The 17,570-nt window shown below is 46.3% G+C and overlaps 1 protein-coding gene across 1 annotated transcript; it reads right to left on the bottom strand.

Annotated features, from left to right (window-relative positions):
- Nucleotides 1-13,193: 13,193 nt before the first annotated feature.
- Gjd4 (gap junction protein delta 4) lies at nucleotides 13,194-14,671 on the bottom strand. The gene has a single exon (XM_050122083.1). The coding sequence runs from the start codon at nucleotides 14,612-14,614 to the stop codon at nucleotides 13,595-13,597; it is 1,020 nt and encodes a 339-aa protein (XP_049978040.1). The 5' UTR covers nucleotides 14,615-14,671; the 3' UTR covers nucleotides 13,194-13,594.
- Nucleotides 14,672-17,570: the final 2,899 nt, after the last annotated feature.

Below are 17,570 nucleotides of genomic sequence, written 5' to 3'. Positions count from 1 at the left end.
CTAGCTAACAGATTAAACGAATGGGTTAACTTCTTAATAGCGCTCCGTGCTTGTGTGTTCCAAGTGTGCTGCTTTTCCTGGAGAAAAAAGCTATTGTTCCTCTGTCAAGACTAAGCTAATTTATTTGAACAGAAGGCTGTTGAATCAGCAGAAGAATGTGCTGGCAATTGTTGAACTTTTTACCTGTCTGCCCAGTGGCTCCGCACATCATTCCTTTAAGAGGAGCTAAATGAATAGGGTTAATCTGTAGGGAACTTGGTCTTTTGAGTTTGAAAAACTTTGATCTTTTCTCCTCTCCGAATGTGCTGTGTAGTCTGAAGTTTCTTTCCCTGCTGCCTGGCTCCTCTTGGTGCAGACCAATTGGCCACCGCAGAGCCTTACCGCTCGTCCATTAAAGGGATGTGGGACTTTTACTTTAAAAAGGAGAGGGAGAGAGGAGACGAAGACTTGTAACAGTTAGTGAAGACCAGAGGCGCAAGTGCGAGCAGCCTTTTCAGCAGCTTTCCAGGGCTTTGTTAGCCAGCCCGCAGGCAGCTAGGCCTGGGTTGTGCATTGTAGAAAAGGCTCTGAATGCCCCACAGGTGGTCTGTGCACATAATCCCCCAATTTAAAGCGGTTTCCTTTGCTGGACAATTGCATTACAAAACTCCCTTCTTTTTCACTCCTAATTGAACCAATGAACTATTATAAACTACAAGTTTTTCTTTAAAAAAAAAATCCTCAGTAAATTCTATTGACTAAATGCTGGTAAATTTTCTGAACTGGACCTTTCAAACCCCTTGCAGGAAATGCTTCTTCAGCAGATATTTTTCAGATAATTTTCTTCTGTAGGCTTTTTTTAATTTCTGGAAGATTAGCAATAATTTAAAAGTAATTGGTAAGGTTATATGTTCATATTGAAAAGACAGCCCCAGGTCCCCTATTAACCTGTCAATCAAGATAAACTGGCAGCTACCCTGCTAATAACTGGAGTCCAGCATTGGGGATGGGGAGGGGCCCTGGGTGCCCTTCTTAGCAGTTTGGTTTTCCTTTAGTGACTAAATTCTGAATTCATAAGAAGAAGACTGTTTATTTTATCGACCTTCATTGAAGAAGTATGGGTGTTTTATTTTTTAATTTTCTGTTCCCTTCCAAAGTCACTATTTGTGTTAACTGGATTTTTTAAATTAGACATGCAATGTGAATACAAGCTTCAGCTGCCATGCCCATCTTATTTTGAAAAATTGGGCACCTTGCCAGCAGTTTTATTCATTAAATAATTGCTGTTTTGTGGCCTAGGTTCCTAAATGCACTCCCATCTCACTTACCGACTTGGGGGCTGTGTGTGTGTAAATTGGCCATGAACTCTGCAAATTCAGTAATAAGGTCAAAGTGGGGGGCAGGGCTTTATCATCTGTAGAAAGGAAAAGAGCTAAACGTTGTCGGTTAACTTGCTGATTTTTCTGACATAATGGTGTTCTTGGTGATGATTTTCAACTATGACTTTGGGGAGTTGTCATACTTTGAAGCTCTTAGCTCGTTCATTTTCCATATATACTCATAAAATGCCATAAGTGATAACTTTTACAAGATGGCCGTTAAGTGTGCACAACTTAACAAACTTGTGAATCAAGAAAAAGCACTGCCTCCACCCTGGGGACGTTCCGTGGAAAAGGGCTGCAGGGCTGCTGCTGTGATCAGCAGACTGACTGGGTTCAGGGCTGGCACTGAACCCCTGGGCTTTGAAAGCCGAGACTTGAATCAAAAGTTGTCAACACCCAAAGTTGATTGAAAGGGCAGGAAAAGTAAAGGACCCTTCTAGGCCCATATGCATCAGACAAATGGCAGGGTGATTGCCCAGCTACCACTGTAAGCTATATAGGCCTGTCCTTAACATTTAAAAAGTGTTAAGACTTATCAGCTATCTGAGGGTAGGCAATGTTGTTATGTGCCCAGAAGATCAAAGTAAATAAAATCTAACGTGATGACCGCCACCAGGAAGCCAAAGCTTGTGGAAGTCACTTGCTGCGGGACTTTTTGGTTTTGCTGTGTAGTCAAGGCCACCTGGAAGCGCTGTAAACAGAGGTGGGAAAGTTCATAGAAAAACAGTGCAGCCTCATTTCTCCTCCTCCTTGCTGACTGAGCTGTGGGCACCTGCAACACTTCAGCGTTTGAGGAGAGGAAATCAGGTTGTCTTAACTAGGAGGAAATCACACAGAGCGAATTGCAGAACAGGATCAGTTTGTGAGAGTCCTGCAAACATTTTTGGGGAAGCTCAAAACAAGGGCCATGGAGCCTGTCATTGATTTAAAAGGTTGATGCTATACTGCCATCTTGTGGTACAACAAGGTTCCCGAAACTGCAGGAGAGAGCAGTTTGATTTCTTGATTGAAAAGCCATGGTGGAGCTGGGCAAAGTGCTAAAGTTGTTCCAGGGCTTGGATAGCATGCACACAGCCCCGGGTTCACTCCCCAGCACTGCATATGATAAATACAGTGGCACGTGTCTGTGACCCCATCAGGAGTTCAAAATCATCATCAGCTACAAATAAAGTTTGAAACCAACCTTGGACTAAAGACTCTGAAAAGAATAAAATCTTGATAGTGTTGGTTCTATTTCTCGGGGGACCTGCACACATTTGTACTCTGAATTCCATAGCCATCTTCTTAAGAAAAACACCCCAGACCTATGTCAGGGTAAGGTGCCACAAGAGATTCCCTGCCACTCACAATTTGATTAGCCTCAATCGAATTAAATTCTCCTGTGTTAACATCCTAAGTATTAAACTCTAAAAATTGCCATTTAAGGAATGGCAATGTGATGCCCCACTTCCACAGCAAAAAGGGTACAATTTTCTTGCTTCCTGATGTATTGTTTTACAGTTTCCTTGGAGAGAGGCAGATCTGCTGGACCATGGGATGTCCTTCAGAGTTACACAAGGATACACTCAGTTGTCATCCACTTAGGTGGTAGGGAGCACACCAAGGAGAGGACACGCCACTGGAAAAGGAGGCTAGCCATGGGGTGGGGTGAGTAACTGCTTTGGTTTGCTCTGGCTGTCCAGGAAGGAGGACATACGGGTGACCAGGCCTGTGTGACCCACAGAACTCAGTGTCTAGGCCTGATTTCACAGAAGCTGCAGTAGACGCAGCCACTCACGCATGTGTCAGTGCATATAAAGTCCTGGGGAGATCTCAGTTATGTTTCTGTTACCCTGACAGAAACATCATGGCCAAGGCAACTCATAAGAGAAAGCATTTGATTGGTGACTCACGGTTCCAGATGATTAGAATCCGTGACCATCATGGCAGGGAGTAGGGCAGCAGGCAAGGCACTAGAGCTGTAGCTGAGAGTTCGTGTCTGATCTGCAGCCACAAGGGGGAGAGAGAGAGAGAGAGAACAGTGTGGGCATTGGGAACCTCAGAACTCACCCCCAAGGACTCCTCCAGCAGGACCATGCCTCCTAATCTTTCCCAAATAGTTCCACCACTTAAGCACCAAACATTCAAACATATGGGAGCTGTTCTTGTTCAAATTACCACCGGTATAACATAGTCCTTGCTACAGGTTAACAAAAAGTAATTGCTGCACTTGTAAAAATCACTCTATCCAGAGTAGAGCTGGGCCTAGACGGTTTGCCCCTCCAGTTTCTGTACCTGTTCCCACCGCCCCACTCTTCTAGCAAAAGTCCACACCTGTGGGCAATTATAACTGACGAGTCAGCATTCGTGGTACCAGCGTATCTCAAGAGTCACACACTTTCCACCTGGTCTCTGAAAGGCTTGACCCTTGGGTCTTTGACGGAGGGTACTCTCTGAGTCCTCACAACTCCTGTTCACAGCCATCCTGTCCTTCCCAATGGAGACCTCACAGGGGAGAAAGGGCAGATACGGAAAAGACTGCCCTAGCCAGCAGAGTCAGGGGCCTTGCAGAGAGTGCCTCAGCGGGCCAGGGGAGGAAGGCAGTGACGATCAGCCCCTTCTCCTTGGTGATAGAGGGTTGGGAGGTGAGGCAGAAGGGTTCTGGAATCCGGGGAGCCAACTTGCAGGCAACAGCTGGAGCCGGCGACCACACAGCGGTCATAGGCTATCACTGTGGAAGTGCGTTGAGAGGATAGTGATCCCTGGGAAGGACGGACACTAACCAGAGAAAGATGGGGAGCAAGAGAGCAAAGATAAAGTGCCAAGGCCCAGCACAGCTGGGATGAGCATGAACTGAAGAGCTACTGTGCTTGACTTTGCAAGCTCTGGGACGACTATTATTTGTATTGCTTTATTTAATCCTCCAGAGAATTATACACTAAGTTAGAAAGCCTGTATCTGCAGCTTGGCTCCCATAAAACCTGTTCCTAATTACACCATGCCCCAGCAGTAGTTCCTATTTCTGTTCACTTGTCAGAAGCCCTTGGAGTGTGTGTGTGTGTGTGTGTGTGTGTGTGTGTGTGTGTGTGTGTGTTTTTAAACTCCTGAAGCCAGAGCCCATGGTGGTGGCACATGCCTATAGTCTCCACAGTCAGGAAACTGAATCGGAGCCTAGGATGTTCAAAAGACTAAAAATATGGCTGAGGAACTAACTCAGTTTGTAGATTGTGTGTCTAGCGTTCACAAAGGTCTGGGTCTGATGGCAGCACGTGTCTATAACCCCAGCACTCAGGAGGGAAAGTCAGGGATCCTTTCTCAAAACAAACAGAAAAAATAATAGCTTACTGCTGTCCAAGCTGTATCCTAGAACAATAAATTTAGAGATTGATTTTAGGGACTCCATCTGAGAATTAAACATTTTTTTAAACTACTGCTGGCAACTCTGATGAAAATAAATCAATAGATATGATTGAATAAAAAATATTCATAGTAGAGATTATCAGCTGGGGTGGTGGTGTCAGCCTTCAGTCCTAGCACCCGGGAAGTAGAGACAGGAGGATCTTCATGGGTTCAAGGGTGTCCTGGTCTACTTAGTGAATTCCAGGCCAGGTCATGCAGTGAGAACCAATCTCAAGAACAAAACAAGAAAAGGAAAACTAATGGTACTTAGAACAGTAATAGTTCCCTGTCACTGAGAAGTGTTTTTTTATTTATTAGCATGTATTAACAATATTTGGTTTCATTGTTATATGTCCATACATGTAAATAATACATTTTTATCATATTTCTCATGCACACGCCTTCCTTACCCCTTTTTGTCTCCTACTTCTAAGAGGTAAATTTGGGAGAAAACAAGAGTGCCCCCACCTGGTACAAAGGCAGAACTTCAGGCCTTGCTGTTAGTGTTCACTGTGCAGAGCAGGCATATATTACAGCATTTCACACTTGTAATAAATAAAACAAGGAATTATACACACAGAGTACACGATTTGTAATTTTGTTAAACTTATGTGTCTGTGAGTAACATGCAATTTTAATATGTTAACTAGTAAATGCGTTGTTTAGTAAATGTGTAGTTACTGAAGCCCGTTCCTCTAGAAGTGACCACCAGCACATGTCACCAGGAGTGACATGACTCTCCAGGTCCAGGAACAAGCCCAGCAGTGAGTGGGGGGTCGTCACCTCCCTGTCCCATCTAACATGGGGTGTCATCACAGCTCTGTAAAGTGCAGAAATCCACTCTTTCTCTGAGCTCTTCACTGAAGGTCCAGAAAGTGAGGCTTACTTTTGCAAGCGTTTTACTAACTGCATGGCAAGCCTGCTTTCACTTCTCAACTGCTAAGCTTCCTGCTAGTTCTGTGGGAGAAAGCCTGGCTACAGAAACCCACCAGGGGGTGCAGGATTTTTTGAGACACCGCTATCTGCTAATGTCCTACATCAGCAGGCTACTGTGGCAGCAATTAACTATTTCAAGTCCCTAAAGAGAGGACTTTAGAAATCTCCAACAAGAGACTCTTCATGTTTAATCTGACTACAATAGTCTGGACTTTAAATGGTCCCCAAATGCCCATGTGTTAGAGGTCTGGTCTCCACTTTAGCACTGCTAGGAAGTAACAAACTACTAAAAGGTCTTGAGGCCATTGGGGTACCCAGTTGGGGGACCATGGGACCTGGTTTGTACTTCTCTTTTCCTTCCCGCTACACGTGAGTTGGTTCTGCTCAGTCACAAGTCTCTACCATGACCCACTGCCTCACCACAGGCCCAGTGCAACAGGGACGCTTGATGACAGATTGACATCTCCAAACTGGGAGCCAAGCAAACCTTTCTTTCTGTATACTGGTTTGAATCGGGTGCATATTATAGTAAATTAGACTTAGACAGTCACAGGTACAGCAATAACGCTGATCTGATCAGTACATATTGAATCTCACGCCATACCCCATAAATATGTTACGGCTATGTGTCAAATAAGAATATTTTAATAAAAATAAGCACCCTGGACCATTTGCTTTGTCTGTGCATTTGGGTGTGGAGAGTGGAGGACAGCCTTGGGGGCTCTCAGGCCTTTAGGGAATTTTTTTCTTTTTTCTTTTTATTGGAAACAGGGTCTCTCACTAGCCTGAAATTCTTGTCATAGGTAAATCTGTACAGCAAGCCCAGGGAATCTGAGCAGCTGTGCCCACTTTCCTCCACCTCCCTAGTGCTAGGATGAGAAGTGCCTGGCTTTTGCCTGGTTGTTGTGGTTGCTGTCAAACAGAAAACTTTCCTTCCAGGAGAGAAGGGAAACTTTCACACATTTGAGGGAATAAATAAGATTCATTCCCAGCAGTATTAAAAAAAAAGGGTAAACAACTGTTTGGGGAGGAGATGCTGACCAGCTGAAGAATAGCCTGCAAGCTGTGTGGAGAACCCACGGTGGAGTTTCTGTGATATCATCATCAAAAACAAAACAAAACAAAACAAAACAAAAACAAAAAACACTTTATTGAGTCTTTGAAATTTTCACCTCATGCATCCCAATCCAATTCACCTCCCAGTTCCTTTATATCCATCCCTCACCCCTGCAGTGTGTCCCCCTCAAATTAAAGACAAAATAAACTGAGCAAAAGACCTACCTCGATCCTCCATCTTTCCAGCACCTCTTCATTCTTCCCAGTGGTATCGGGAGCTGCCGTGTGTCTCACAGTCTACCCTTTTGTCCAATTAGCCCCACCCACAAATGTTCATTGCAATGAGTCACTGGTCCGGTTCAAGGCCTCTGGCTTCTGGTCCATCACCACCACTGGGTCCTCGTGGAAACTCTTCTCAGATGTCCTGTTGTTGCCCAGAGTCATGGAGATCCTGCCCTTATTGTTCCACAGGACCAGTTCCTGCAAGCACTTTAGCAGGTCATAGATGGGGCAGAGGTTAAGGTGGGCCGAGCTAAGGCCCAAAATGAGTCTCGATGGTAGCTGAGCTGGTCGGACTGGGCCATTGGGACCACCCCCTCAGGTGAAAGGCAGAGCCAACTCTCCTAGGCCGATGCCATTGGGGCCTGTGAGGGGTGAGGCCATCTCTCCAGAGTTCTGGGCTCAGCTCTCCCGTGTGTGCGGGGTGTTGCCAGCTCTTCTGCTGCAGTGTCCAGCAAGGGGCAGGGCCGGCTATCCTAGTGCTAGTGAGGACCAGAGCTGACTCAGCACAGCCTTGGGATTTCAACACACATGGTTCCTATGATGATGCTCCCCTCTTCCCGTGGTAACATGAGCCATGGACATCAGCCCAAATCCACAGACCCAGACAAGGCCCACAGCAGCATCCCAGGCCTGGCACTGTATGACTGTGCAGGCCACCTGAATTTGCACGGCCCCGTGGTATCAAGGCCTTTGGCACCAATATGGCCACAGGAGGCGTCCCAGTACCCTAGCATCTGCATTGCTTCAATGATTTCAGGAGACACGGACATCATCAACACAGACCTTGGCTGTGGTAGAGCCATGAATGCAGACATGACCATAGGCAGCAGCCCTGGCCCAGATGACACCATTGCCCCAGTGGCATCATGGCCCTCAGACACCAACCTGGCCACAGGATGCAGCCTAGACCCTGGACATCCGTGTGGCCTTTGGGGACACCATGGGCCACGGACATCACAGCCCATGCTCCCTTTGATAACCTCAATAAAAATTCAAGGTTTCCCAAGCTAAACTTTGGCACAGCTGTTCATGGTTTTCCCTGGGTTCCTTTTCTGGGTCAGTAGAACCTACCTGTTGCTTCTTTCCAGGAAAAGTCTGTCACTCAACAAACTTTCTGAAAAATTCTTCACAAATATCATTTTCACTGGATTGATTTTAATAATCTTCAGTAAACTGCAGAAAGGTTGGGGAAATGGGGGAGCTGGTGTGTAGATTATGGGACCCTCTGTCTGTTGTCTAGTCTGTCTCCCCAATTTTCCCCCGAAGGATAAAGCATTCTTGCTTTTCAGGGCAGCTGCAGGAACTGAATTCTAGGACAAATGAAACCTGCAGAACAGTGCCTTCTTGAAACTCCTATTGCCATCCTAAAGAACTCTCTGCCTGCTGATAAATTGCCAAGTCCAGCACTTCCCAGCTTGCTCAAAGCCTTGGGTTCAGTGTCCCCCTCCAAAAAAAAAAAAAAAAAAGCAACAAAATTAAACTAAAATGGTAGTGCCCCAGGAGGTAGAAGCAGAAGGACTGAGGGTTGAAGGCCAGCCTGGGTAATTACTAAGTTCTGCTTAAGCTGGGGTGGCAGAGGTGGCAAGGCAGGAACAGTGATAGTGCCACCCTGTAATTCCAGAGTATAGGCAGTTGCAAGAGGAGGGTGGAGAATTAAAAGCTATTCTGGGTTCCATAGTGAAGCTGGTCTGGGTTTCAGGAGACACTGTCTCAAAACAAGTAAACAAACACTAACAAAAACCCCACTTGCTGCAAAGATATGTCCACCCTGTTTGCTTGTATGCTTGTTTTTATTTTTTGCCACAGAGTCTTACTGTGTTGTCCTAGGAGTTCTGGAACTGGCGTTTCAGCCTCTGCCTGGGATAAAGACGTGAACCACCACGTCTAGTTGCTTTACTATTGTTGTATTTTTTTAAGTATAAGATAAATTTTTACATCTTAACACTCCTGCTTCTTTTGTGTAGCAGGAGCTCCCTGCGTAGCCCAGGCTACCCTTGCACTTTGGTGGGCTTGCCTTCACCACAGTGAGGGAGTGGCAGGTGTGCACCATCACACTTCCTCAGGGCTACTTTTAAGAGATAAGTTCTGTGATATTCACATTTTTGAGGATAGGCTCAACGAACAACTTCTTCTTACAAAATGAGGCACTGAGGACACTGGTCGATTGGAAACCACTGGCCCCTTACACACCAAGCCCCAGGACAACCCTTGAGACCACTAAAAAAGAAGGAACAAAAACTTAGATAAAGCAAGCTTTCTTAAAATGCAGAGATTTACAGCAAAATGCTGCAGCCATATCCTGGGCTTGATACTCCCCATGCCAGAAAATTCTCCAAACCTCATGCAGGTAAATTGAATCTTATATGAAGGAAATGGCTTAGTTGGAGTACTTTAGGTTTAAAATGACTCACATACTCTTAAGATCAATGGGTGTTTATTCTGCATTGTGAGTTTTTAAGAGGTGGGACCTTATGGGAAAACCCTACACTATTGAAGACACCATCTCAAAAGGGATTACAGGGCATTGACCTTCGGCTCCCCGTGTTGACTGAGGAGCCGTAGTGCAGGCCTACACAGATGTTTCCAAATTCATAAAGTCAGGGTGCAGCTGAAGTTCATCAGAACCCTTCCGTAAAGCACTCATTAGCTCTGGTGAGAAGACTCAAGGCAGCAACCAAAGGTTCTAATCCCAGCTAGATTGTTGGCTGCTTCCCTCATAAGATCAAGGCTTTCCCAGAGACTACAGGACAATGTTACTGCATTCTCTGCCTTGCCTGTTTCACCACACACATGAATCTGGGCCTACTTTCACCACAACCTCCCCCACCACCATCAGATAGGGGTGCCCACCGCCCTTGGAGTGAGAACCAGTTTGAGAAGTCAATGAAGCATATCCCTGGTGTAACCTCCTGCTCTCCTCCTGTGCCCTTCCTTTGTGTGACCTCTACCTTCTGCATTTCTTCTCTCAGATATTATGCTCTGTCTATGTTTGTTTGGTTATTCTGTCTTGCTTTGCTTTTTGGACACAGGGTTGGCTGTTTCCCAGGCTGGTTTCGAAACCACTGTATAGCAAACAATGACCTTGAATATTTTAGAGGAGATGATGGTTCATGAGTCTATGTATATGTGTGCATGTATGCAAGTGGAGGCCAGAAGTCAACAGTGGGAACCTTGCTCAATCACATTCTTTTGTTTGAGATAGGTTATACTTGCTGCCTCTGAATCCCAGGGATCTTTCTGTCACCTTCACGGCGTCAGAATTATAGGCACATACCGTCACACCTAGTCCTTATGACTTTGAACTTTGGATCTTTCTTCCTCTACCTCCCACATGCTAGGATTACAGAATGCACCCATATGCCCACAAGGACAATCTCTTGTCTTGTCCAGTGAACTCCTTCCTATGAAACTAGAATGTTCAGCTTCCCACTATCCCCTAATTTCTCCATTCCAAGTCCCCATCGTTTTGTTGACTGAAATCAATCTAATAGAATTCCCATATGGACTATAGATAATTCTTAAACTCTGATTTCTATGAGCAGAGAAGGCAAAGATGAAAAAGAAATGAAGGGGCAGCAATGTATCAATCTGGAGAAGAAAAGTTCACGTGTTTTAGTGCATTTAACTATTGGATCTTAACTATGGTCCAAGAGCGACCCCTGCTGGTGAGACTGAGAGCAACCAAAACCCAACAAACCTTACCCTTTCCAGGTAACACCTTCCTCCTCCTTCAAATGTCATTTCACTTCTCGCTCACTGTGACCTCAGCTCTAGAGCCATCTCATGGGAACACATGACCGAGTCCTTGTCCTGAGGCTCTATGGGTAATCAGGTGGGCTTCCCACATCCACTCAGTAAAAGCAGATGTCACCTGCTTCTGTTCTGTGAGCCCTGTGAAAATAACGGACAGTTTGCTGGGGCCGGAGGACTTGCGAGGCTCTGGGCAGATGTGCCCTGGGACTTAGCCCACTTCAGTTTCCTGACTGCTCGTGGCATATGGAGAGCTAGCTTCACGGGAAGGAACAAAAGTAGACTTCTGTGCAGAGCCGATGTTCCATAAATGTTGTTTTGTTAACTTGACTCCACAGATTTCAAAGTCTTGTTTGCTAGCCTACTGAGGAGTGTGTGTGTGTGTGTGTGTGTGTGTGTGTGTGTGTGTGTGTGTGTGTCTGTGTGGAGAAGTAGCTCTGCCTGAGACCTGCCCAGTGGTACACGGATGACCCACCAGGACCTTTCAGCCGAAGAGGCAGATGGTAACCAGAGAAGTGATGGGGCACACTCCGACCCCTCTGGGGGAAGAAAGAGACCGTTTCTACTAAAATCCGGGTTTTATTCAGTGTTTGGATCAAAGATATGTCCTCCCACACACCAGACAAGTGACACTGTGGTATACCCAATTGACGTTTGACTTTAATTTTCTCGATTCGCTATAAAATGATTTTCACCTTATAGGTTCAACTTATAAGGCTATGAAATCCTAGCATCTCATCTCTCTCTGGGACCAGCAATAGAGCTGGAGGTCAAGTTTAAACTTCTCCAAGGAAGGGATTGTTGTATGGATGTTGGGAGCAAGAAAATTACAAAAACACACGCACATACAGAGGCACACACACAGAGACACACTCTCACACACGTACACACACACACACACACATACTTGAAATTCAAGGAGGAGGGTGCCTGGCATCCACTTCATTCCTAGGGAAACGAACTTATGCCCCACACAGCCAGCAAGAGTCACCAGAGCCCTTCAAAGCCGGTCCTGGAGTGGGCATGGAGTGAGAGCCCCGAGATTTGCACCAGAGTCCTGCAGTCCTCCCTTCCTTGCCATAACGTACCACTTTTCTCATCTTTCCTGGAACTGAATCCACACCCAGGGAATTTGAGGGAAGTCCCCAGTGTCGGGTGCTGCATCTGAGAGAGGTTACTAAGTGCATAAGTACCACTTTCCTTGGCTACCCACAGACTGCTTGATAATCCTGTTGATCCTTATGGGATCTCTTTTGCTTTTGTCTCCACGGGCATCCAGCACTACTTGTTGCTATAATAAAATACCAGAGATAACAAATACCATGCTAGTCTTCAATCTCTGAAATACACAGTAGAAAAAGAGAATTGACTCCATTCTCCAACCTCCACAAACACACGATCTCTCTCTCTCTCTCTCTCTCTCTCTCTCTCTCTCTCTCTCTCTCTCTCTCTCTTTCTCTCTCTCTCTCTCTCTCTCTCACACACACACACACACACATAAACACACACATCATGTACATAATAATAAACAAGAATTTTTTTTGCTTTCAAGACAGTTTCTCTGTGTAACAGCTCTGGCTGTCCTGTAACTCGCTTGGTATACCAGGCTGGCCTCGAACTCACTGCCTCTGCCTCCCAAGTTCTGGGATTAAAGGCATGCCCACCACAGTCCTTTTAAAAGAAGAAGAGAGACACGAGTTGGCACACTGATCTGCCTCTCTGTGAATTCCCTGTTGTGTTATGAAGCAGCTAAAAGAACATCTCTAGTCTAACCCTGGAATTCCCAATCTCTGTGACTATAAAAGTTACATATCTTTGCTTTATAATTTTGTCTCCGGTATTTTGTTATAATGAGGAAGAGATCTGGCCAGTTGTCCTCATCAACTTAGATCATGAAACCCAATATGGACAAGTTCAACAGAACTGCCATATACAGGCTGCCCATGTATGCTTCAGCATTGCCAGGGCATAAATTTCATTCATTCTTTTTTTTTATAGTAACACAGACTTTTTGTTATTATAGCTCAACCTACCAAAACCTATGCTGGGCAGTTAGCAAGACGGAAAGACTGCTTTCAACCCTTAGTATGTCAGCATGCCTGATGGTCATACTCTGGCAGGGTCTTCAGTTTGAAGAGCAACAAAGAACACTCTAGGTCCCTCGTCACTCCAAAGAGAAAACGGAAGTCCAGACCAGTGAAGGGAGCTGGGGCGCAATGGTAGACAGTGAGATGAGAACTTTCATCCCTTGCATAGAATATCGCCGTCTCTTGTGGCACCTGCCTCGTGGCTGAAGTGAGTGGTGCTCTCACTGTAGGATTTTGGCTTCATAGGCACAGCCTGCTCCTGTTGTGGGGGGCGCACCAGAGATAACAACTCAGACACAATTTATAGTTAATTGAGAGAGTCTTTATTACTGGCTAAGAATATACTTAGGTATTTCGTACCTAAGTGTAGTAATGAGTTTTTAGGGTAAAGTTTTAAAAGCAAAGTTTTAAAAAAACATTTTGAGAAGTTTTAAGAACGCATCTTGGTGTTTTGCTCTGCAACCGCAGAGGGAGGTTTTGCTTAACCAAGCGAAGTGGATAGGTATAGGGGTAGGCACAGGTAGGCAGTTTAACGGAGGATGTGTTTGCTGGGGCATCTTGACCTCAGGTTCCTAGAATAGTGTTGGGCAATTTTCCACGGGATTCTCCATCAAGGAGATCACATCTCTAGTTAAACCTAACACGGTCTCAGCAAGAACATGGATGAAGGGACTTCTGCACCGCCTTGCCCTGTCATAATGCAAAAAGCTGGGGAAAGGGTTTGTAGGTTCTGTGTGACTGTCCTCACACCCACTCAGACTTTTTGGGTCTCAGGTGGGGAGCGCTGCCCGATGTGGCCAGCCGACCAGGAGCCAGAGGCTGGCTTGCTGAACAGTGCCGAACCAGGTGGCTCTGGGAGGCCAAGGGGAGCTCACTTGACCGGGTGTTTTTGCCCCCTAAGTCCGAAGAAGTCTCTCTGTGGGATCTAAACTCATGCTCTGTGTGAGCCACCACCAACCTGTCGCCAGCTGAGGAAGTGGCCTCACCATCGTCTTGGTCTGAATGCTCCACCCGTCCTGACACGATGACCTGACCAACGTGACTGTCGCCTGCGTGCCCTGCCGTGCACCTGCTAAGGAACTCAGGCACACCCTGCTCCTCCTGGCCGCCTTCATGGTTCACCTGACCCTGGCTTTGACAACCCTGAGAGTCCTGTAAGAGGCAAGGGGGGAGTGTGGGGACTCCGCAGACCGGTCTGGCCTCGCCCTTCACCCCTTGATTGGTCCCTCGTGACCTCCGCAAGCTGCAAAGCAGGTCCGCCAGACTGAGCAGGAAGGATAGCGCGCTCATGGCCCACACGAACAGCATCAGGAGGGACTTCTCCGTGGGCCGCGACACGTAGCAGTCCACAGTTCCTGAGCAGGGCACACGCGAGCAAGAAATTCGGTTGGGCACAGAGAAGCCGAAGAGCAAGTAGTGCAGGGAAGCCAGTCCCGCCTCCAGCAGCGTGCGCAGCAGCAGATGCACCAGGTAGGCGGTGGACAGGTTGGGCACCCGGGGCCTGCAGGCTCCCTCCGCAACCAGCTTCGCGCCGCGGTGCAGGGCGTAGGCGCCAAAAACTGCCGAAGGCAGGAGCAGCGCCAGGCTCTGCACTAACCAGAACCTCAGCGGCGACACTGGGGAGAAGAAGTCGTAGCAAACGTTGGCACATCCTGGCTGCAGGGTGTTACAAACAAACCTCTCCTGTTCGTCCTGGTAGATAGGGGACCCTGCCAAGACCACCACCAGCATCCTCAGCAGGACCGCCACGACCAGCCAGAGCATGCCTAGGCAAGAGCAAGTGTCCAAGGATCAGTGTCCACGGTACAGAAGGCTGCCTCCACACAGTAGCTTAACTACTACATCTTGGGAAGACAGTAACACAGAGAGCAATAGGGTCAACTATTTACACATGCGCGCACGCTCGCGCACACAACTACACACATGCACGCGCGCACACACACTGGTGGTAGCAAGGATCAAAATCAGAACCCTGTCGCTTGCTATGCTAGGAAAGTTCTCTGCCGTTGAATCCCTCCACCACCCCCTTGAGGGTGATTACTTCCTAAACCTTTGCTGTGCTGGGAACAGCCCTGAAATGATTTGTAAGATGTTTCCAGTGAGCAGATCTGAAACAGCAACATGGCCTGGGCTGAAAGATCCAGAGAGCATTTTGACTGGGCAAATCTATGTGGTTCGATCTCACCCTTCTCAGGGATTAATCTTTTTAAAGGACCTTGGCATATTCCCCCCATTGTGCTGAGCAAATAGAAGGTGATATTTCGAGTGTCTCCCTTATTTATATCAGCCTATAGGGCCCCTGTCATCATAGGGCCTGTTGCTATGGTGACTTTGAGTTCTTGAAGTTGGAGTTCTTTAAGAATGTTGCCTTTTCTAGTCTTTCCAGGTTCCTTTCCTCTTAATCCAGTCACTACTAATGACACTAACAAAAACTGTGAACAAACAGAAGAAAAGAGAAATAACTATCATTTATAAAGGCCGTCAAGCCCAGAGAAAGCATCATGAGGCGATGAAGTTATGGGCTTAACCTTTCAAAACCAGGATTATGTATTCTAATTATACAAAATAAGAGTGAAAGAAAAACCTATCAACTTCACATCAGGCAAATCTTAACCTTTTCTCCATCCTTTTTTTCAGATCCCATGCCTCTCTGAAACTGGCTTGTTCAGATCAATCTCGGGTATCTTTATTATTCTTTTGTTAAAAGAATAGCTAGGGCTATACATGGTTATGCAAGACTGCAACCCGGCACTTGGAGAGCTCTGGCAGAAGTTCATGGCCAGTCTGAGCTATAAAGAAAACTGGTAAGAGAGAATGAATGAATATATCACAAGGGGCGGGGGACATAGCTCAGTGTTTGAGCGGCTTGCCTTCGTGTATCAGCACCTCATGGATGAGGCCCTGAGCTCTAACCCCACGACTACAAACAACTAAATTAAACTTGGGATATGTGTTAGAGTGCTAAGAGAAATTAGTAATATGTGTAACATAATTTCCAAAATAAAACCTAAAAAAGTAGATGAGGAAGGACAACAGAAGCATTACTTTCTCATTTATTATACCTGATTCTGCCTTCAAATTCAGAACTCAAAAGCTAAGAGAACAGATCTTTCCTGAGACTGACGCTGACCCCACACATCCTCCTCCAGTGTTGATGGGAGCAAGGTATGACCCTGTGAAGCTATCCAGGGTTCCCACGCCAACAGTGATACGCTGACCTTCCCTGGGAGTGGGCCAGACAAACTGAAAACTGAAATCAACATTTTTTTAAAGGGAGTCAATTTGATTACGACAACAAAACCAGAACAAGATTTGGGGGATTTTTTTCCCCTCCAAGACTCACCCACAATGGTCATGTTGCAGTTTAAGGTGATAATGAGGAACCCCAACAAGTCCAAGTTCTCCATGGTTGCTGAAAGAGGCCTGTGTATTCCAAGAATGTTTAAAGAAAAATCAATGGTTCTTTTTTTTCTACATCAGACTTTCAGATGGGCACCAAGCTGTGGAAAGAAAGATGTGCTCCCAGGCCTGGGCGGTCAGGTCTCCTGTCTCCACACTGAGATGCTTGGCCTGAAGCTGCTTGCCAATGAGACACTCCTGACAACTGTGGGGCCCAGAAGCAGGAGTCGTCTCTCTGTGTGGCTATTCTTACCCTCACAGGACATTCCAGTCTTGTAGCTGTGCTTGGACGTCTCCATCAGAAAAGCCAGGCACTTTAGGGTATAACAGAAGCTACTACTTTTAGCCCAAGAAAGAAAACTTCTGTTAATTAGTCAATGAACTTTTTCTATGACTGGAGTTGGGAAATTGGCTCAGTTGGTAAAATGTTTCCTGCACAAGTATGAGGACCTGAGCTCGAACCCCAGCACCCACATAAAATGCCAAGCATGATGGTGCATGCTTCTAATCTAAGTGTTGAGGAGGCAGACACGTGCAGTTACTAGAGCTCACTGGCTGGCAAGACTCACTTAATTGGTGAGCCCCAGGTCCTAATGAGAAATGCTGTCTCAAAAATCAAGACAAGCAGCACCCGAGGCTGACATCCAAGGTTGATGTCTGTGATAGTTTGGATGGTAATAGCCCCCAAAAGTTCATGTGATTCACATATTTGGCCCCTAGTTGGTGGAACTGTTTGGGAAGGATTAGGAGATGTGGTCTTGTTGGAGCAGGTGTCTCACTGTGGGTAGGCTTTGAGGCTTCAAAAGCCTTTGCCATTTCCCATTAGTTTTCCATCTCTGCTTTCTGCCTGTGAATCAGAACGTAAGCTCTCAGCTACGGTTCCAGCAACATGCCTGCCTGCCTGCCTGCCTGCCTGCCTGCTGCCCTGCTTCTTGACACGATGGTCATGGATTCTAGTTCTCTGGAACTGTGAGCCCCCAGTCAAATACTTTCTTTTATAAGTTTCCTTGGTCGTGGTGTTTCATCATGACAATAGGAGAGACAATGGCAGACATCCATGTGCAGGCACATATGTGCATACATTTGTATGTACATGGCATCTATGTACACATGAACACACAAAGCCATTTCCTCCTTCAAAACACGTCCACAGCCACTTGTGAAGGAAGTCCCAAAATGTTCATTTTGCCCTTTCTACAGTATAACCAGCACCAGCTCCTAATGGTTAACACTCTGGACTCTGAATCCAGCTATCCAAGTCCCTACCTTGGTGAAACCTGTTCGCTGAGGAAGAGACCTGGTCAGTCACCCTCATCAACTC

Source organism: Alexandromys fortis, unplaced genomic scaffold (genome assembly GCF_014885135.2).
Source record: "Alexandromys fortis isolate MF-2015 unplaced genomic scaffold, M_Fortis_MF-2015_v1.1 scaffold_193, whole genome shotgun sequence".
NCBI lineage: Eukaryota > Metazoa > Chordata > Mammalia > Rodentia > Cricetidae > Alexandromys > Alexandromys fortis.
This window is presented reverse-complemented; position numbering and strand designations above follow the sequence as displayed.

Bases quoted from the DNA above. Each gene is read 5' to 3' on its own strand.
- Gjd4 (XM_050122083.1), bottom strand. From the start codon at position 14,614: ATGCTCTGGCTGGTCGTGGCGGTCCTGCTGAGGATGCTGGTGGTGGTC.